The sequence below is a fragment of the Pipistrellus kuhlii genome, unplaced genomic scaffold (genome assembly GCF_014108245.1).
Source record: "Pipistrellus kuhlii isolate mPipKuh1 unplaced genomic scaffold, mPipKuh1.p scaffold_m20_p_15, whole genome shotgun sequence".
In the NCBI taxonomy this organism is placed as follows: domain Eukaryota; kingdom Metazoa; phylum Chordata; class Mammalia; order Chiroptera; family Vespertilionidae; genus Pipistrellus; species Pipistrellus kuhlii.
In genome coordinates, this window is record NW_023425460.1 from 23,301,421 (window position 1) to 23,323,495 (window position 22,075).

At 36.9% G+C, this 22,075-nt stretch overlaps 1 protein-coding gene across 4 annotated transcripts in view; it reads left to right on the forward strand.

Annotated features, from left to right (window-relative positions):
- The window catches only part of A1CF (APOBEC1 complementation factor), a 71,814-nt gene extending 53,506 nt beyond the window's left edge, over positions 1 to 18,308 (forward strand). For 3 of the 4 annotated variants that reach the window (XM_036438448.2, XM_045581874.1, XM_036438452.2), the window contains 5 exons: positions 4,380 to 4,650; positions 5,815 to 6,020; positions 9,349 to 9,485; positions 10,210 to 10,361; positions 13,384 to 18,308. In XM_036438448.2, the coding sequence (XP_036294341.1) occupies positions 4,380 to 4,650; positions 5,815 to 6,020; positions 9,349 to 9,485; positions 10,210 to 10,361; positions 13,384 to 13,535 (918 nt within the window). In that variant the 3' untranslated portion in view covers positions 13,536 to 18,308. The remainder of the gene's footprint in view (positions 1 to 4,379; positions 4,651 to 5,814; positions 6,021 to 9,348; positions 9,486 to 10,209; positions 10,362 to 13,383) is intronic. The other variant, XM_036438451.2, reaches the window with a different exon arrangement.
- The last annotated feature ends 3,767 nt before the right edge of the window (positions 18,309 to 22,075 follow it).

A 22,075-nucleotide genomic window follows, 5' to 3' on the forward strand; every position in this document is an offset into this window, starting at 1 on the left:
ATTCCAAAGAACAATACTGCAAGTCTACCTCACTCAGGCTTTCTCCAACACCGACACGGCTGCCTCTGTTCATTTAAGATGGAAAAAGAAAAAAAGAAAGAAAGTGATGGGAAGTATGATAAACATGTCACTGGCATGTCCAACTCTATCTCTAATTTTGGCTGACTTGGACAAGTTGCTGGCACTCAATTTCCTTAGAAAGAGGATATTGGGGTAGATAATTTCAAGGTGTTTTTCACCCATTCCAATTTTCACTCATTACTTTAAAGAGATTATCACCTTTGTAGTGCAGTATTCTGGGGACTGGTGATCAGGGGAAAAATGCCAAGCTAGCTGTTATTCTGCCCTTAACATTTGATCTTCCAACTCTGGAAAGCTTGGAACTACTTCACCTTGCCAAGAATAAGATCTGGGGAAAAACTAACTTCTTTATCCTTATTTTTTTTTAAATATATTTTATTGATTTTCTTACAGAGAGGAAGGGAGAGAGATAGAGAGCTAGAAACATCGATGAGAGAGAAACATCGACCAGCTGCCTCTTGCACACCCCCTACCGGGGCTGTGCCCGCAACCAATGTACATGCCCTTGACCGGAATCGAACCTGGGACCCTTCAGTCTGCAGACGGACGCTCTACAGCTGAGCCAAACCGGTCTCGGCTTTATCCTTATTTTTGATTTACATGTAGAAACCAATATATTTACTTCAATCCAATACACATTCAAAAGCTTCCATAGGCCAATTATCATGCTAAATAAAGTCTGGGATACAAAAAATGTCAAACCAAAGATGTTTATCAAAGAGCTAACAGTCTGCCAGAAGAATAAAACAAGTCACAAACACTTTTACAAAGGCATTCACAAAAAGGATGAGTGGTTCATAAAGAACCAGAAAATCTTCATGGATATGAGAAGAGACAAAGAGGAGCCATGAAAATTGATCAGAATTTTAAAAGAGAAAACAAAAACAAAAACATGGAAAAGGAGAGGCGGTTTTAGACAGAGACACAGAATTTAAAAAGAGCTAGCTAAGATTTGAGAACAGTAAAAGCAGAGCAATTTGGTGAGAACATAATACATCAGGCTATTTTACCTGTTGGGCTTCGCATCAGTCAATCCTAAAAGGACACAGATGGCAAAGGGACTTATTACAAAGGTGCGAGTGCAGAGTCAGAGAATCAAGAGATAGTGCAAAAACCTAGAGCTCCTGGCATTCCTTAAGTCAAAGGCACAAGGGCTGGAGAAGTAACAGGAAACTAAAGCAGAGAGGATTATGTAGAGCAGGTCTCTGAGAGAAGTAGTGATGGTTGGTCAAGAAACACATCCAGGCTTAGCTAATCTCTCAGAGAGGGAGCAAAGGGAGAAATAGCCAGAACTCACTGCCAGGACTCCCTATGGGCCAAACCCAATCATAATCCTGAAGGCCCAGGAGCCCTGAAGAGGACCCCAAGTAGATCACCCCCACCCCAGGGCAAAGAGGCTGGAGACCACTGGGGAGTAGGCCCTTCAGATACAGTGGGGCCCGGGCATAGGAGCTTCTGCAGGACCTACAAAAATGTTTGAGTACTGCGAGGAAAAGTACTGACTTTAAAATACAAAAAGAAAACTGGAAAGCAAAAATTAATGCATATTTAATACATGTCTATGTAGCAAAACATTATTTTATCATCATTGGTTATTACATTTAATATCATAAAATGATTATTTAAAACAATTTGCAGGTTAGTTTTTTTCCATTTGAAAACATTCCTAAGTATACAAATGATTGCTGAAAAGGGATATTCTGAATTAAGTGCTAATTTATTATTATTTATTATATGATCATTAAACTAACTGCTAAGTTGTAATTAATTGATAAATAATTAAAAGCATTGGAATAATTGCAATGAAAATATATTCAAACTTTTCCCAGTTTTTTAAAGCTATATATATTTATAGGTAGATATTTTCATAGAAGTGGATACATATATTATATAGTTAAATAGATATTCAATATTATTATTAAATATACACTAAATATTATAATTATATTTCACTATAATGTGGTATGAGAATATCAAAAATAAGTTTTTCTAAGAACTATGAAAGCTTTTGAGTATGCATATGAATATTTATATTTAATTCGTTCAGCAAGGTGAGGCTTTGAATATTTTGTGCAGTGGAGTAATTGTCATATTTACAATTTAGGGAAATGAACCTACTAATAATTGAAATTTCATAGAATAGTAAGAGAGATATAATTGCAAGTAGTTAAAAAGTTATTAGTCATCCAAATGTAAAGAAACAGGACTTGAACTAGGGTGGGAATGAGGTGTAGAAGAGAGCTCTATATAGGACTAAGGGGGATGAATTTCAAGGACTCAGGGACTGATTGGATATAGCAGTAAGAAAGAAGTATGAGGCAATACAGGTTTTCATTATGGAAAACCAGAATAATACTGTTAGGGAAGCCAGACAGGAGAGCCTATTTAAAGAGAAACATGATGAATTGAGCTTTGGATGTGATCATTCATTTATTCTATAAATATTTATGGATGTTTATAATATACAAAAAATTTTGCTGAGCTTGGGATATAAAGATTAATGAGATATTGTCTTAGCTCTTCAAATGTCTAAACCAAATAACTAAAATACAATGTTGAGTTTAAAACACTGTTGGGTGGTAGAGGAATGCAAAACAAAATCTATCACAATAAGAAATCTGACTTTGCAGTGTGTAAGCATTCTATTACAAAGGTCTCTTGATATGAAAGTGCCTATAAGCAGAGACCTATTGGGGTCTCTCATCTTTAAGAAAAGACTGATGATATAATCCAAGTTTACCTCATTCCTTCATTATTCCATTTCTTCTATTCACATGAATGACAATGTAACAATTGAATATCAGCTGGATTCTCTCTGTGTGTGTTTCATTTGACACCGGCTCCTGCTACTAGGAAGTAAGGTAGATCCATAGAAACAGGGATAAGTTGCCCCAGAGACTGAACAAAATAGTCAGGATGAATCACGAACTCTATCTAGCAGACTTCAATGACCCAGGAACCACTGAATTCTCACGACATCAGATAATAAGGGTGGATGATTGCTACTGTGGAAGGGAATTTCTGCAGGAACATTTCATGTCATTTCTTTTCATTTATATAAAATAGGAGCCCATCATATTATGAGAATGAAACCACAAAAGCTTTCTCATAACTCCTTGTTGCTTTGATAAGGAATACATTACTCTATCAAGTATTTGTTGAGAGCCATCCTGGTCTCTGTCTATGACTGTGCTACACAGAAGTGAGTCACTCATCTAGATCTAAACACTTCTATTATGTTCAGCCATTATCTTCAGCTATTATCTTCAGCTATTTTCAATGCAAAAAAAATTGTGTCAGCCCTAACCGGTTTGGCTCAGTGAATAGAGTATCAGCCTGCAGACTGAAGGGTCCCAGGTTCGATTCTGGTCAAGGGCATGTGCCTTGGTTGCGGGCACATTCCCAATGGGGGTGTGCAGGAGGCAGCTGATTGATGTTTCTCTCTCATTGATGTTTCTATCTATCCCTCTTCCTCCCTCCCTGTAAAAAAATCAATAATAAATATTTTTTTAAAAATTTGTGTCAGACTAGAACCAATTCAATTAATTCTTGACAAATTTTTAAGAGTGCTGGACTTGAGAAACCTCAGCACTATCCACCAACTCCATTCATTAGTTACCAACTGTTCAGCAGGCCAAAGGGTTGCTTCCCGACGAAGTACATGTGGGCAACAAGGTAATGGCCTCAGATGCCTCTTCCTTGGGTAGTGCCTCACCTTTTAGGTCTCTCCTTCTTCCCAATGAAAATGCCCTTATTGTGTAGCAACTCTAAGGAGCAAGACCTTTAGTTGGCTAGCAGCCAGAAAGGCCCAACTGGGCTACCCATAACCAAAAAGTTAATAATTTATAAGAACTCTTTCTTGGTTTTCTTTCATCTTCATTGTACTCAGCTAGGTATTAGAGATTTTAATCTCCATAACTAACCTAAACTGTCTTAGAATTACATAATTACATAAACATGTAATTTAAAACATATACATCACATTAAAAATATTACGTAATTCTGTCTCAGTGACTGTATTCAGACAATAAATTTATTACCAATATGTACATGGATGGTGGCCAATTTGTCACTGTAAAAACCGGTTGACAGCTTATGGGAAACTTACAACAAACTATTCAGGGAACAATTTAAATGACACATGCCATCAACCTATAGAGACAAGTACATATAATTAAAACAGCCAGTACGCATAGCAGCAAATAGGCTAATACAGAAAGAGAGCCATTACGAGGGCTCAGCCTCCCGTGGTTGTATTCATATGTTACTTGTTGCTTTTTCCTTGCTCTCTATACCAGGTGCTGGATGGCTCCCCCATTGAAGTGACCCTAGCCAAACCAGTGGACAAGGACAGCTATGTCAGGTATACCCGAGGCACAGGTGGAAGGGGCACCATGCTGCAAGGAGAGTATACCTATTCTTTGGGCCATGTTTATGATCCTACCACAGCCTACCTCGGAGCTCCTGTCTTCTACGCCCCGCAGGCCTATACGATTCCTAGCCTTCATTTCCCAGCCACCAAAGGACATTTTGGCAACAGGGCCATTATCCGAGCCCCCTCTGTTAGAGGTAATACTAATCAGCTCTTGCCTTAGAATAACTCCATGATTTCAAACGATTTGTATTGCAATAGCCTTAGACAAACTGGATGAGTCCACTGAGAGAAAAGAACTCAAAAAAAAAAATTTAAATCAAATATTTTATCAATAGTTATCCTTCCATAGGAATCTTATTTCACATTACAACTGGTTGAGAAAACTTGGTCATAGCATAGTACAAATGAGTCTTTCCATGGGACCCATAACATTTGCACAAACTAAATCCCAGGTCCACAGTTGTTCATGTCTCTCTTATCATTGAATCACCATATTGCAGTCATATGTAACTTGTCACATAATTAAAACACTATGCATTTATAATCTAAAATCACATCATAAAACAAGCCATACATTAAACATAAGTTGTCAACCAGTTGTAATGTAAGTGAAAACATTGTTGGCAGTTTATGGGCACACTCCAAGGGGGAAAAAACACATTTATAACAAAACAAAAAAATCAATGAATGATATTTCATGGATGAAGGGTAATCAATTTAACATTTGTATCTTTATGCCACCAATAGGAAATCAAAGTAGCAATGTGGAAAACAAAAAAATCAAAAGGAATCTATTAATGAAACTCAATAGAAATTTCAGCCTCACATGGACAGAACTTAAAATTGAAAATGGTTAATTTAAACATGCTTTCAATGTGGTTTTCCAACAGGTCTTTAGGATGGCCTTCTTGGGAAAACTAGAATTCATTTCTGACTTATTGCTCAATGATAAAATGAAAGACTGATATGACTACTGTATGTGGTTATATTATGCTGGGATGTTTAAAAAAATACCTTCCCAATATTAATTATTCTACAGGGGGGGGAAAAGTCAATAAAAGGTTAACTGAAGACAGAAATGGAAAATTTTTTCTCTGTACCAAATTTTAAAGTTGCTTATGTAATTATCAATAGCTTTGATAGTATTGCTTTCTTCCACAAATCATTTTTTTTTTAAAAAGAGGACACCTCTGGTGAACTCTACCTTATGTTGAGTTTCATTACATTAGAATCCTAGGGTTTTCTACCCATCTTCAGGGCAATAATCAATGTGACTTGGGCTAACTTTTCCATTACAGTAAGATTCAGGGTGATTTTCTGGTGGTTTGATTCAGTTTAATGCCTTCTTACATTCCTAGAAATTTACATGAATGTACCTGTAGGGGCTGCGGGAGTGAGAGGCCTGGGCGGCCGTGGCTATTTGGCATACACAGGCCTGGGTCGTGGATATCAGGTCAAAGGAGACAAGAAAGAAGAGAAACTCTATGATCTTTTGCCTGGGATGGAACTCACCCCGATGAACCCTGTTACCTTAAAACCCCATGGAATTAAAATTGCTCCCCAGGTATGTGATGTTATTCCAGAGACAGTCTCTTTAAGTTGAGCTAACATCCATTGTTCTCCTTTCATCAGATGACTTGACTGGATCCCTACTTAGGTTACTATTTTGTTTTGTCTTGTGTGTTTTTGAGTTTATTTGTTTGTCTTTACATAGAGTAACCAGTCAACATAATGTCTTGTCAGAGTACTGAGTGTTCTTCCATTATAGATTTTCTTTTTTTATTATTATTATTATAAAATTTGGTACCTTAAATAATCTTCCACTGAAATGCAAAGATCCTGAGAGCTACTGAGAATATCAACCAATACTTTAAATAAGATAATATAAAGCTAAGACCTTAGTTCAAAACAAATGGCAATTATATGTAAGCCAGGTTGGTTAGCAAATGAAGAATATTCATGACAGTCAATGAATAGGCCATTTAGGACATATTTTCTTAGAAACACTGTGTTTAAGAGAAAAAACCATGTCATCTAAGTTGACATTACTCATATCAACTATAAGGCACCATCAGTCATACCAAATTAGGTTTTCTACTGTGATTATATTTGCACAGTAGCACTATAGTGAGTTTTTATTGCTTTCATTTCACAGTTCTAATTTTCCAGGCTTCTTCATGAGATTGTATTTTTTTATTATTGGAAAATTAAAAGTGATAAAAGTTGTTTTAAAATGGAAACTGAATAATAAACACAGTTAAAATAACACAAAACTGGTTCTAAGTTAACCAGTAGACTGTTCCTTGTGTAGTACATGTTGATCTCTCTATAATTCTGCACAGACACTTGGGCTGAATAACCAATATCTACCTGGTAGTTGCTCAGAGTTATAGTTTGTATATTCAAAAGGAAAATTTTCTACTCTCACCCCAAAGGCATAGGCTCCAAATTTATGGAAGTAGCTTTTTGATTGCAATCAAGTAGAAAAGTTGGTTTTCTAAAAGTTAAGCTTGAGTATTTTTTTGTAGAATTGCTGGCTTTCTTAGACACACAAAATTTTACATCTAAGGTTTCTGTGAACCTTACCCAGACAATTAAAAACTAACAAAAACTCCTATCAGAGTGGCAAACAGCAATCATTTGTGCAAAACTATTTATTGGGCATTTTTAACACGTATTTTGTTAGTTCTGGTGATAGAAAATGGAATATAACACAATCCCTTACCATCAAAAATTATGTAGCACAGAAAAAGTAATCTAATTTAGAAATGGGCAAAAACATGAACATTTTTCCAAAGAAACTATACAAATGGTCAACATATTTTTTAAAATGAGGAAATCCTGCCATTTGTGTCAACATGGATAGTCCATGAGTATGCTAAGTGAAATAAATCAGACAGAGAAAGACAAATACTGTATGACCTCACTTATATGTCCATTTAAAAAAAAAAATCGAAACTCCAAAAAAAAAGGGATCAGGTTTATGATTAACAGTGGTGGGTGGGATGGTAGAGGTTGGAAAATTGGAGAATGTGGTCAAAAGGTACAAACTCTTAATTATAAAATAACTAAGTACTAGGGATATGATGTACAATATAATGATTATAATTAATACCATTGTATAATATATATGCAGATTGTTAAGAGAATAAATCCTAAGAATTCTCATCACAAGGAAAATAACTTTTTTCTTTTTCCTACTTTTTCTTTTTATTGCATTTGTATTAGATAATTGATGCTAACTAAACTTATTGTGGTAATCATTTTTATAATATATGTAAGTCAAAGTAATATGTGTACACCTGAAACTCACACTATGATGTATGTTAATTATATATCAATAAAACGGGGAAAATATATGGCAATTCAGTGAGAGGATACTCACACGTGCACAGATCATTATTTAAAAAAAAAAATCCAGTAAGTGCCATGAGTTTGGCACTCAGAGCTTTCCTCAGAAAACACAAACCCAATCTTCCTTGGGTTAAAACTCAAAATAAGAAACCTAATTAAACTACTGGGAAAACTAGAAATATTCTAAGAAAATAGAAAGTAATGATCATCAGAAATTCTGTAGAACAGTTCTGAGAGCTGCGATAGCATGAGCTATGATCTCTGCTTTTAATATCAAACCCAGGCTAGAAACAGGCCATGCTTTTTATTATGATGTGAGTAACCATCTCTATCAGCTAATGAAAATTCTTTCATTAATTTCCCCCCGAATTTCTACTACTATGGCTTAGAAACTGAAGACCATGTCACCCCAACCTTCACGATGGAGCTTAAGAACTCCATAGTGGAGCTGTGAACTTCTAAGAAAAGCTGAGGGACACGTGCTGACCTGCAGTCAGCAGTTAGAGCTGCTCCTCCAATAGCACTGTTACAGAATATCTGCCAGTTAAAGCAATTCACTATTGTGCAGGAATTGCAGAGAATGCTTTGGAGATGACAAGAGATGCTACAAAACTGAGGATATTATAAGAAAAGTTAATAAAAAAAGCTAGGAGCAATGAATAAACTGGAAAAGGTCATGCTATTGCAGCTGGACTTGAATTAGAACAAATGAGATAAGCTCCATAGGGGCTTCCTGGGACATTGTTCTGTCCCAAAGACTTATTGTTTTTGTGTTATTGTTTTTCAGATCTATGCCCTATTTTGCATAGTTTATTGAATCTACCAACTATTGGGAGTATCAGGGCTTGTGGACCACCAAAAAATGGCTTCAAGATGAAGAAAATATATGTCTTTAGACATGATTCAGTTTGCAGTAATGATAGAAAGGAAAAAAAAAAAAAACATGCAGGAAGCTGCTATAAACCAGACTATTGTAAAAATAAGCAGAAGTGGTCTTTTGCCAAAAACATTGCAACTGTCAACACCCAACTATCAATCCTCATCAATAAGTACTAACCAATTAAACTTAAAAATTATATTTTTATGAAAATGTGAAGTTAAACTTTAAGATAAATAACATCAAATAAGAATATACTATATCCTTACGTTATTTTCTCTAAAGAAACAGAAGGATTGAAGATAAAAATGAGTAAATCCAGCCACAGTGTTAGAATATCAAATTTTTTAATAGGGATAAATATATCAAACAAATCATAAAATTAAACTATTGGTAAAAAGTTACAGCTAATGGACTAAACTAAAAACATGTTAGACTAAGTAGTGTGAAGATAGTTTTTATGAATTAATAGACCTAACATTTTAAATAGAGTTCAAATTGAGTTCATGTTAAATTTTGTGAGTCATTAAGCCATGTGGCATTTTATATCTTTTTATATTAGCTTAAACTCTGAAGGACAGAATTAAAAACCTGAAAACTGGAGAAATAATGCAAATGTGACATTTGAAAGAAAAGTCCTTTTTTCTTTTTACTCTTGTAGATATTAGAAGAAATTTGTCAGAAAAATAACTGGGGACAGCCAGTATATCAGCTGCACTCTACCATTGGACAAGATCAAAGACAACTATTCTTGTACAAAATAACCATTCCTGCTCTGGCCAGCCAAAATCCTGCCATGTGGGTAACTTCTCCAAATTCCTAATAATACCAATTTTAGAATAAGAGACTCTTACAAATTAAGTGCATTTTATCACTATTTCAATAAGATAAATATTCAAGTCTTCTACCTACTCATTTTTCATTAAATGAAACATTGAGATGTAGAGTTAGGATGTATGTGCCAACCATAAGACTGACATCTCAAAACCACTGAATTTTGTGAAGACAATGAAGACCTGGTAGTGAAATCAATCAATGGAAAATTGCAGCTGTAAAATTTAACAGAAATGAAAAGTATAATCCATTCTTTGATCTGTGTAGTATTTAGGTTGAATCGTATAAAATAGCCATTTTAAACAAAATAACATTGTGCTCTGAGGTTTAAATTTTGGACCAATGATGCAACCTCTCAGCTAGTGGATATCACCTTCTGAATTTTACCTGGAGCCTGCATTTCTGCATTATTTTAGGAACCATCATGTTTCACATGCACCTTAGAAAAGCCATTTAATGAGTTACAAGTATGCTCCAGGAATGACATCAACCACCAATGTTCTAGGTCAATTCATAGATATGTCTACATGTATATACTATCTATTTAGAAGCTTTAATGGCAAAGAGAATGAAAAATACCCTCACAAAATTCTATCATTCTATCATCCTCAAAAGCTAACAGTGCTTTAGATGTTTACCTGTCTCAGTAGCATGAGTTTAAAATGCTCACCCTGCCTGTGCTTTCCAGCCACGCTTTCACACCTCCGAAGCTAAGTGCCTACGTGGATGAAGCAAAGACATACGCAGCGGAGTACACCCTGCAGACCCTGGGCATTCCCATCGAAGGGGCCAGCGCTCCCACTGCGGCAGCTGCTGCCGCTTCTGCTGCTGCTTTTCCAGGTATGAACATATTGGGCCAGAAAGGGCATCCTGCAGAGAGTGTCTTGCAAAGCCTTCTTGGTACCATGGATGCATAGAGTTGTTTGTAAACACCACCTACAATAAATGTGATTTACACCATCAGTGACAAAAAAGAATTTGCCAGATAAGTGAACCATTAAAGTCCGAGGCAAGGGAATTGAGTTGGGCAGCAGAAGTGGGTTGTGTCTAGGCCAAGTGATCTTGAATGATCTAGTCTCTCTGCATCTGATTTGCTTTGGTTTGGTTTTTACTTTCAATAAGAACTACCTCTTAACAGCTGATGTATATCTGAGCTCTTACCATGTGCCAGGCACTCACCTAAATCCCCGGCGTACTTTAGGTTCTCTCAGTAATGCTCACAGCGCCATGGAACTAGGTTCTAGCATAATGCCTGTTGTATAGATGAAGAACCTGAGTCCTGGAAAGATTAAGTCAGTGGGCCAAGGTCAATCAGCTTTTAAGCAATCCTTGCACTCTCTCCCCAAATCCAATCTTTGATTTTACTTTTATTACTTTGATTTATAAAAGAGCTGTGTAGATTACATTTTTCTTAAATTATTTTAAGTAAAAAAACTGTGGGGGGTGAGAGAGAGTCTTTCAATATGTACATAATCAGGCCTCATTTTGTCTGTTCTTTTGTCCGGGGCAGATGCTGATTGCTTAAAGTCTATCTGTAGATCAACAGGCCTTCAGGGTCACATTTAAAGACTTTTCTGAATTTATTATATACAATAAATGCTGAAAATTTTAAAAATGAATCTTCTAGAGAGGGGACCAAATTTCTTTTGGAAATATTTTCTCAGCATTCAGTTTAAGTAACTCTATTCTTTCTTTTTTTTTTTTTTAAGTAATAAAAGTTTATTTTCTTTTAAAATTTTTCATTCTGACTTGTCATTGTATCCAGATACCCCCATAAACCCAAATCAGATAGTTCTGACTAGACCTGGAAATATGGATTCCTATTGATTGATGAATCCATATATTGCTTATATGAAGGTATAAAAACTCTATACCCCTCAAATCCATATCCTTGGGCCAAATCTCATTTATTTTTATTTCCAAAAAATTCTGAATAGATACTCCACTCTGGCAGGTGAGGCTGAAACTGATGCTTCACACATGAATGTGACCCCAGCCCAGCTTCAACCGCACAGAGCATGGTCTCCCCTGGGCTGTACTAGGGCCACTAACCCCGAAATTGCATTCCACAAACAAGTGCACTGGGGACATGGCCAGGACTTCTCAGTTCTTAAAGGAAGTTGAACCCCTTTCTGTCTTGCAGAAAACTGTATCCCAACAACCCCTAACAAACATGCTATAAAAATAAATGAGCCAATGTCAGGAGAACTTTAAAGTTTGCTTTCACATTGGACAGGATTTTCTTTTTCCCAAGAAAACTGTATCTTACCCATACTTATTTGCCCCTACAAGAAGCAAAAAATGTAGGGCATGACTGTGTCTTGGGAATACTTGAGAATTTAAGAATCTCTCACAACTTTATAGCGGGATCAAGCAGAGAATAATAGCCTTCGAGGGAAGAATCTGTTTAAAACACAAATACTGTTGCACCTAAGAAATTAGCCAAATTGCAAAAGAAAATTCAAAATCCCTAAAGATAAAAATCTAGGCTACACACACATATGCATACATTACTTACTTACTTACTTTAGGTATTCTGTTTCCAAAATCATGAAAGTAATTGTTAACACATTTCTCATATCCTTGGGAAATGTACCAAACTTCGCTCGTGCATTAGTCAGCATTACTGCTCAAAGTGCAGGAGCCAAGGAGTGGATTCAACTTTTTAAAAAAATAGTCCAGCCAGCTTCCAGCCACCACCTCCTGAGAAGCCACTGAAAGAAATCAATGTCTTTGGGGTTGAGCAGACTTCCACAGCACATAAAACAAATGGGCTTTTGTGGATGGTTTTTGTTTTGTTTTGTTTTGTTCTCAGATCACTGTTTATTGCTTAATTACTTTTTCCTTTTTCTCATCATCTTTTACAATTTTGGGATCATCTCAAATACCCAGTTTTGGTCTAACACACTAACGGGTTAATATTGCTTTAAGATAAGAGCTGCTATGCTCTCTTCTTCAAAAGTGATTACTAAGCAACTAAACATAATTCTAAGCCCTAGTTGGTTTGGCTAAGTGGATAGAGCATTGGCCGATGGACTGAAAGGTCCCAGGTTCGATTCCAGTCAAGGGCACATGCCTGGGGTGTGGGCTCAATCTCCAAGAGGGGATGCACAGGAGGCAACCAATAAATTATTCTCTCTCATTATTGATCTTTCTATCTCTCTTTCTGTCTCTCTTCCTCTTTGAAATCAATAATATGTAAAACCATAATACTAAGATGACAGCACATAATGATTTCCTTATCATTCAAAACTTGGTTGGGGGTGGGAGTGAGGCATCCAAATATACCCAAAGTATCTTGGTGGTAGTGGGAGAAGATGCTATTTGCCCTTCAAGGTAAGGTCTAATTGTGGGAAGGCTACTTAGTATTTGCTTTCATGGTGCCATATATAAAAACATGCTAAAACTGTAAATATGTATCCTAGTAGTCTACCCACTCCCTACATGTACTTCTCAGGTGAAAGCAATGCCTATCGTTTCATTAAGGTGGGAAGGTGGGGAGAGGCAGCAAGAAGCAGACCTACAGAGCCCCATTCCCCCATCCCTGCCTCCTTCACTAATTCTGAGACCCTCGGAGAAAGCTCTGAATCCCACACTCTCATCCCCTCAGCATCATCCTATTAAGTTTGTTTTATGGACTCTATCCCCAGGGTTTCTAATTCCCTCAGTGGAGTGATTCTGCCACAGGTGCTCCACCTCACTTGGAGGAATGCTGCCCCCTAAAGGATGAGGCCCCTGAGAGCGCCTTTTATTGTAGAATGCACAGCTGAGAATATGCACATATTCCCAAAGGAAGACCATAAGCCAAAGGGAAGCCAACAGGAACCTCTTTCACGCCCGTTTTCTCTGCCTCCTCCTCCAGGATATGCTGTCCCCAGTGCCACTGCACCCGTGTCCGCAGCCCAGCTCAAGCAAGCAGTGACCCTCGGACAAGACTTGGCCGCATATACAACGTATGAGGTCTACCCCACTTTCGCAGTGACCGCCCGGGGGGATGCATACGGAGCCTTCTGAAGATATCTTTTTTATTTTATTTTAATAATAAGACACAAAACTCTATAGAGAAGAAATAAACCTCTCAGTCCCCTAATGATCACATGTAATGCTTTTCCTCACGTGAGGCCGTTCCTGAGATGATGGTTGCTACTAGCTGTAGAATCGCCATAGGAGAACATTATTCCCAATTCAACCAAATGTTAAGGAGCCACTGCGCCCAGGTGGCTCTTGCAAGGTTGCGGATTGTCTTGGGGGTTCATTTACAAACGCTGATGGAGTGGAGAGAGAGCTTTTAACTGACCTTCAGTCAGTAATCACAGAGAGACAAGCCAACTTCCAGAATATTAACCCTGGCTGGCAGCTGCTTTTGTGATCCTTCAAGTCACAAGAGGCAGAGGGAAGGTGGGAGGAAGCTTTTCAAAACATGCTCGCCACTGCCCGCTAAGTGGAGCGTGTTCACAGGCTGGGGCTTGTGAAAGAAAATGTCCACGGTTTGATGAGTCAGCATTTGCAGTCTGAAAATTCCGCCCAGTCACTCTGTCGTAGGTCAGCATCTCCCTGTCCCCTGCCATCCCCAGGACTTCCTGGAAATCGAAGTGATATATTGCAGACCTGGTTAAAGCAATCCAGGCCTATTGAGTATTAAACTCATTAGCCCCTAGAACTCCTGCTTTTCCCAAGCATCCTCACAAGACAATAATCCTTCCAACCTGAAATGACTTTTTCTCATTTTAAACATTTGATGTGCCCGTATTGATTTATTTTCATTTCCGTCTTATTTTGCTCTTCTCCAATAGCTTAAAAAAAGGAAATCCCATTGATAGTCAGTCACCTATGATACTTTTAGCTATTTGGCAAATTGGCTGAAAAGTCATTTAAACAAAATGAGGAATAAAGATTTACTTTTTCTTATTTCTTTGACCTTTTTGCAATACACAGGCCACCAACCAGCCTTCAGAGACAGTTAAAGTAGCTTGGTTCAGCCTTGGACCATCTCACCGGCACTTATATTAAATATGCCAGGAAATCCTCTACCTTCTCTTCCTTTTGCTTCCAATAAGCACCGACAGCTTCGGCAGAGTTGAGTGCTGTGGGCTTGGAGCCGTCACAGGAAACCTTACATGGTCACTGCTGATCAGAGGCTGGTTCTCCAGACACTCAGCCAGGGTGTGATTTACCAAAAGCCCCTGGAGTCCAGGGCCTCTTCTCCAGGAACATCTGATGGGGGAGGAGGAAGCTACAAAAGTCAGAATGGAGGGGAGTAGAAGGCACTACTTGTTTGCCATCCTTATACAATATTGCTTTTTGTTCCGATTAGAAATAATCTATTTCCAGCCACCCAATACCCATGACTACTTCTCAGGTCTCATCAGTGGTTTAAGACATAACAGTACTACAATTTCCATCTTTAAAAATCTCTTGGCCCTTGTAAAATTCTACAGGACTCAAGAGAAAACATAGGTACAAAGGAATAAAAAAAATAAAAGCCAACTATTGACTGGAATTCTGATTCAAAATCAGGCCAGGTTCCAATCAAAATCAGATAAATTCCAAAAACAAAAGTCCTTGTCACCTTTCAGTTCTATGAACTCCAACCTGATGTCAAAAGCATCGATGTTACAGATGGAATGTTGAAAGGGCTTTGTTTTTAGCTTTGAATTTTGCTTCTCAGACCCCCTACAAAGTGGTTCCTAAACTTGCTTACACATTGAGAACACCTGGAGGAACTTTCAAAGCCAAGATCACACCTCATACCAATTACATCGGAATGTCATGGGGTCGGTAATTTTGACATCAGTATTTTTTTAAAGATAAGGTGATTCCAATTATGCAACTAAGTTTGGGAACTGCTTATTTTTCCCCCTATTTCACTTTTGTTAAATAGAAAAATATAAGAAAAATTTGTCTAAATTAAAACCAAATAGCCACATCATATTTTTACATATATTCATCTTATGAAAATATGAATTTGAATATAATGCATGAATTTGAATATGATGCATATTTGCTACAAACTAATTCTTGGGTCAAACTAATTCTAAAAAGGAGAAAGTGAAAAAGTTTTCCTTAAGCAATGTGTAGGTCCAAATTACACTCCCCCACAGATCAGCTGTTATACTCAATGACAGTAATTACATAGGGGGGTCAGGCAAATTCCTACTCAATTCAAAAAAAACATTCCAAATTCCAAGAGCAAGAGTTGTAATTCTCTTTAAAATCTTAAAAAATGAATGGAAAGGGCACTCTGTATGTCTAACCCATGCAAATTGGAAGGTTTCATCCAGAGGAATTTTAATTTAATCAAAATGAACAATTTGTAAATATAGGAATCTCTTTATGAGAAAAATCATTATTCCAGATTAAATTATGTTAAGAGTAAAGACTTAAACATACAATAATAGAAAAATATCATGAAGGTTACTATTTGAAGCCCATCTCATTACTTTCTTGAGGAAAAGCATATGTATTCATGATGTTTACATCCTGAGGACTGATTTTATTCAAGTAAGTAGATGTGGTTTTATTTTTTGCTGAAATGTTACTTCATTCTAGCAAAATCTAGAGGATGCTTCAAATTCTATTAGAACATATTCATAGAAAGTGTCAATGTGTCTATCATATCAAATGTTTGCATTTACTTTGCCCACATTAATTTATGTAGACCAAGTCTTGCTACAGTTTCTGAATATTTAAAAATGGGATTTTGAAAACCAGGTGTAGAACCAAAGGTTTCCTTTGCATGATGTTTACATTTTTGGCCTTTAGATATTCCTTAATACCTATTATACCTTCTGTATCAATATTCATTTTTCGGTTTTATTACTTCTTAGGAATAAATTTTCAAAGAAAAATTTTTAAATGAATCAACCAACCAAGCAATAATAACAAAATACCCAAGAATATAATTAAGAAACATCCAGTACTTTAGAATTGGCTTTCTAAATATTGGTAATCAATAACTTACTGAGAATTAAAATCAGGCAGTGTTACTTAGGAGGAAATGGAACAGCAGTGAGAGTAGATGTCTGTTTTCTTACCTGTAAAAATGCCTCTTCTCAAATTGCTGTACTTCTCCACCAATCCATTAGTATAACCATTAGACCACCTTTAACTGCAACAAAATGTAATTCTCTAGGTGACTAGTTTTCCCCCTCCCAACCCTGCCCAAACCTGGTGCCATGCCAAACCACTCTATATTTGGGTAACAGCACCCAAAATTGCTGCTAGAAAGCTACCTCATTTAAAGAAAGAAAACTGCTAACAGGAGCTAAGAGGCCTAAGAATGTCATTCCCACTCAGGGTTGAGCAACGTCTGTCTTTCTGGTGTGACAATATGTGTGGGTGTGCCAGGACAGTGCTGGCTTACACCTGTTGCCTCATGTTCTAAATACTTACAATATCTCCTCTCACCCTCAAATGTATCCAGTTTAGATGAGAAATTATACAAGGACCCCTTCATTATGACCTTTTTAAAAAAATGTTGTAGAATTGGTTTTATTCTCCCCAAAGCAGATACAGTTTCAACTAAAGATCTCAGCTACTTTCTGCCCAGGGTAGGAGCACAGTGAACAGAGAGAGATGTGTCATCTTCTCCCCAGCATGGTTCCCCTCAATCCACTCCCCATCTTGCTTCCCTTTGCTGGTCCATCTTTTCCTCCCAATGCCCCTGGGCTACGAGCCCTGAGTTCTGCCATCAGTGACAGAAGTAGCAGCCACAAGGCTAGATTAGGCAGGGAACAGGATGTGAAACAGCTCTTAGGGACATGTGCTTGGCCTGTCACAACCATAGGGCATTAGGAGGTTCAGAAACCATTTGCTGGTTCCTTTCTTCCTTGAACCAAACTATTTATACCCCAAGCCAGAAAGGACTTTCTTCACCTTAAAAAGAAATTTAAAAGACTGTGCAAAAATTTTAAACAGGAAATAAATTTAAAGATCCAGAGGAGCTTTAAAACATGGGGTTGTCTTAGTCACATACTTATTTATGATGTTAATGAGCAGATCCCTATACTTTTTATCTACTTGAAAGCATTTTCGTCATTAACTATCTCTGTTTCCTAAATATACTTGTATTTACAAAATTCAAAATCTATTTCACAAGCCTTACCTATACCTATATTTTTGGCAATAAGTAATTTGCAACAAAACATACATATTTTTTCAAATGTAAATTTCATTTAGATTGTTAACATTTACTATTATAATTCCTAAGAGATCTTTGGGTTCACAGGCTACCAATAAGTCTATTTAAATCAGCCCATCATGATCACTGACTTAAATATTTATTATAATTATTGGTATTTTTATTCCTATTCCTTTATGAGTTTTTTTCTGACTTTTCTGGCTGCAATATAACCAAATAGGTTATCTTCTATATTTTAATGAAAAGCAAACTGTCAGCAAAATGTATTTCTAATTTCTAGACGTTAATTTCTTGCTTGTTTTCCTTTTTGTTGTTATAGAGTTTATTTATGTGAAGTTAGCTGAGGTACCAAAAAAAAGATACAAAAACAGTATTAAAGAGTGTGCCTAAAGCACCTATTTTTATACTTTGAGTACAATGTTTTATAGAACTCTGTGGTCTATCTAAATATACTAAGTAAAATTACAACATTCATTTATTGGGAAACTAATCATTAGCTTGGAAGCAATAAACATAATGGGAACCATGGAATCATAAATCACATTAAATGGGCAATAATGCAATATTGTAATGACTAGTGTAATTTAAGGATAGCAAAATGATTATAACTGAATTGTCAAGTACTATTATAAAGTTTTAAAAACCAACAATATGAGTTGGTTTATTATTTTTTTCTTTCCTAAAAACTAAAAGTTTACTCTCTTTGAGTAAATACTAAATATTAATGACCTATCATTGCAATGTCCTTTCGGTGATTTCTTTACATTTCCATATTTTATAAAGTCCACTTTGATGTACTTTCTGAGAGTAAATGTAACTTAATAATTAAATACATTATTTTCTAATCAATAAAGAAAATAAGAGAAACACTCAGAAACTAAAAATAAAGAGAAAACATGACTCCAAAGGTAAGTGGGCTCTGAAGTCAACATTGATCCTGGTGGAGGAGGGCCAGGGTCTGCTGACCCCGGATGAACTAAGCAGAGGTCAGCAAACTATCCTTCAAGTAGGAGATTCAAATGGGACCTGATCTGCCATTCCCACTACTATGTAGTATACCAAAGATTGTAGCAGAATCTCAAAAATGGGAGGCTGAATCTCAGCAAGTTTTTGTTTTTACCTGTCTCACAAGATGAGAGCTTTGTCAAGAATCAAGTTGAGTTATAAAACAATAAAGTGTGGTTGCTTAAAAAAAAAAAAAAAATATATATATATATATATATATATATATATATATATATATATATATATATATATATAATATATATATATAGATTTTTCACAAAGAGAAAGAGAGAGGGATAGAGAGTCAGAAACATTGGTGAGAGAGAATCATCAATCAGCTGCCTCTTGCACACCCCCTACTGGGGATGTGCCCGCAACCAAGGAACATGCCCTTGACCGGAATCAAACCTGGGACCTTTCAGTCCACAGGCTGGTGCTCTATCCACTGAGCCAAACCGGTTTCATCTGGTTGCTTTTTTCATGCTGATTTGTGGACGGAGACCTGTAACTCTAGCATTCAGGGTCCACTTCATTATTGTTCTTTTAAATCCCATGCTGCCTCCCAGACTGGCTCAGAGCACAAGCTTTGGAGTCATTCGGAACTGAGTTCACTCTTCCAGTTACTAATGGTTGGGAACTTGAAAAAAAAAAATTCATAAGTTATATAAATGTCTAACCACTATACTATAAATCTGAAACTAATATTGAATGTCAACTGTAATTAGGAAAAAAAGATTAAATAGACTTTAAGGAGATTTCCAGTAAGCTTTCTTAAGAACCTTCACAATGTATATAAACTACAGAGAGAAGTATAGTTCACCCTCTACATTTCCAGTCCCAGGAAAGAGTCCACATCATCCCCCATATATGCAGGTTCTAAGAACAAGTGTGTTAGGCAGTAAAGTGTTTCCAAGGGAAACCTGATTTACTCTTATTTCAATAGGCCCTACAGTCCTGCAAATCTGCCAACATAATCCCAGAAAATAACCTTCTGTTGTTCTGATGAAAACACAACCAGGGAAATCTGTTTGGGAGATAATTACCCTCTCTGACCTATTCTTTCCAAAGGCAGTGGGTAGAGTGTGAGCAATAATAGCCCACATCTTCCATCTGGTAGTTATGAAAATTTAAACTCCTGTGTCTGTGTGTGTCCGGTTACATTAAAACTTAGTACTCAGGGTGAGCTCTCTTGGCTTGCTTTTTCTGATAAGATCTGGGATAAATCATGACTCTTGGCTTGTTTCACTGATTTCCTGTTAGAGGTTGTAGACTTTATTGTTAGTTTAATATGTCTCTGCTAAGAGCCTTAGGAAACATGTTCTAGTGTTCAACTGTAGTCCCATCCTCCAACCAAATTCTTGTGATAAAACATTAATGAGATTAAACACCCAACCTACTTCTGAGGCTAGTGATTGGACAGAGCTTAGGTGGAGCCATACTCAGATATGAACCTTCTCATCTGTTCCGGCATAGTAGAAATTTCCTAACGGTGCATAATCTTCATGTATCTTTGAGGTGCATGGCTCTACCTAGGAGTCAAATGACCTGAGTTCTAGTCCCAAATTTACTACCAACTTAACTTGTGTCCTTGGTCCAACCATTTAAGATATCTGAGTAGTTGGTCTCCTCTTCTGTAGATGAAATCAGGTGCTCCCCATACTACTGCCTACCAGGTGAATAACCTGATGAGTGAAAGGCCCAAATAGTGCTCTACAGAATAGGTAAGACACTGTGCAATGGTCCCTCTGCCTAAATGCATTCAACTTCCATTATAACAGAAAAAAAGGAAAATGTGTGCAAAACAAATTTGGCGATGGCCTTCAGCTTTCAAACTCTGGTTCAAACTCTGAACCTCAAAAATCACTGAGGTCCAGTCTAGCTCTCAGGGCCCAAGATCATCCAAGCCAAGTGCACTGGACAATGAAAGCTTAGATCAAGTGTGACATCCAGTGGCCTCTCTGGCTAATAACACTTAGAGACTTTCACATAGCCTGGGAATCCTGACCTCTTAGGCACTCAATCTTTCTGGAAAGATTTCAATTGAAGAAAGGGAGCTGAAACTAACAAGCATTCTCCACTAGACTGTAGGCACTGAGAGGAACTTGTTCCATATTTCCCACCCACATTCCACAGTCACTGTCAGACTAAAATTATTACCCACCAAAATGGAACTAAGTTACCAGCTACTTTGCCCAGCTTGCAAGTAAGAAGCTGTAAATACAGTTTCACTCCTTAACCAATACTCCATCTATCATGGTCTTCAAAAACCATGTTTCCAAATTTCCATTTTTCAAATGTCTGAGGAAGGTTAAGTGATGTCAAAAAGTTAACTAGCTAGGGAAAGGGCTGAGGCTGGAATTCAAGTCTTGAGGAAGATGCACCAATTACTTTTTTTTTCATAATTAAATTTCCTTAAGGTAAATATTCTTTACCTCCACCAAGGCCTCTGAAACACAAACTCTGATAAAAGAGAGTTTGCTTTACTTCAAAGAAAAGCCCCACTCTGACAATTGGAAGATTAGAAATGAGCTTACTAACTGCTTTATACAAGAGTTTGCAGCAGAAAAAGGACAAATGAAGAAATAATAATAATAAACTTGAATGTGTAGGTAGTATCATTAGTACAGTGGCAAAAAAAATCTGACACACTTTAAGCTCCAAAGGTTTCACTCTTTACAACCTGACATAATAATTAATGTCCATAATGATGACCCTGAGTCACTACAAGCAATTATTCTTAGCATTCTATGTTTATCAAGTAAATAAATGTGTATTCTAATGTAGAAAGATTGAACATCCCAAATAATAAAAGTGAACCTTTTCTGGGCAGTTAAACAGCTTATCTCAAAGGCTGGCTTTGTTTTGCTACATTCTAACCCCTGAACACAATCTATGGCATAGTCAGATGATATCTCCTACCTGGCCAGAGATTCTTCTACCATTAGGCTCTGGTTTGTGCCAAAAATATGGTGACACTGCTCTCAAATAAGAACTAGATCCAATGTCCTTTGCCGGCTTTGTCCTAAAAGGACAACCTTCAGAAGTAAAATATTCCTCTGTCAAATTAAACAAGGAGGCCATCAGAATGAGTTGGCAGCATATATAAGCAAACAAACTGAAATCTAAACCTGTACATGCCTCCAAGTTGCCAAATAAATCCCAAGGACAACCAATCACAGACAGCCAACTAAGCTTTAAGATCTAGCCAATCAAATACTTGTTTTCACACTTTCTCTAGGTTAAGTCTTTCCCCTGACTTCTGTGAGTGAAGCACTCCTTATCACTTCGTTTGGTGCAGCCCAATTCCAATAGATTTTTGCTCAAATAAACTCTTAAAAAGTTTCGTATACTTCAGTTTAGCTTTGAATGCCTCTTATTTAAATCAGGGGAAAATTTAAATTATTATCTA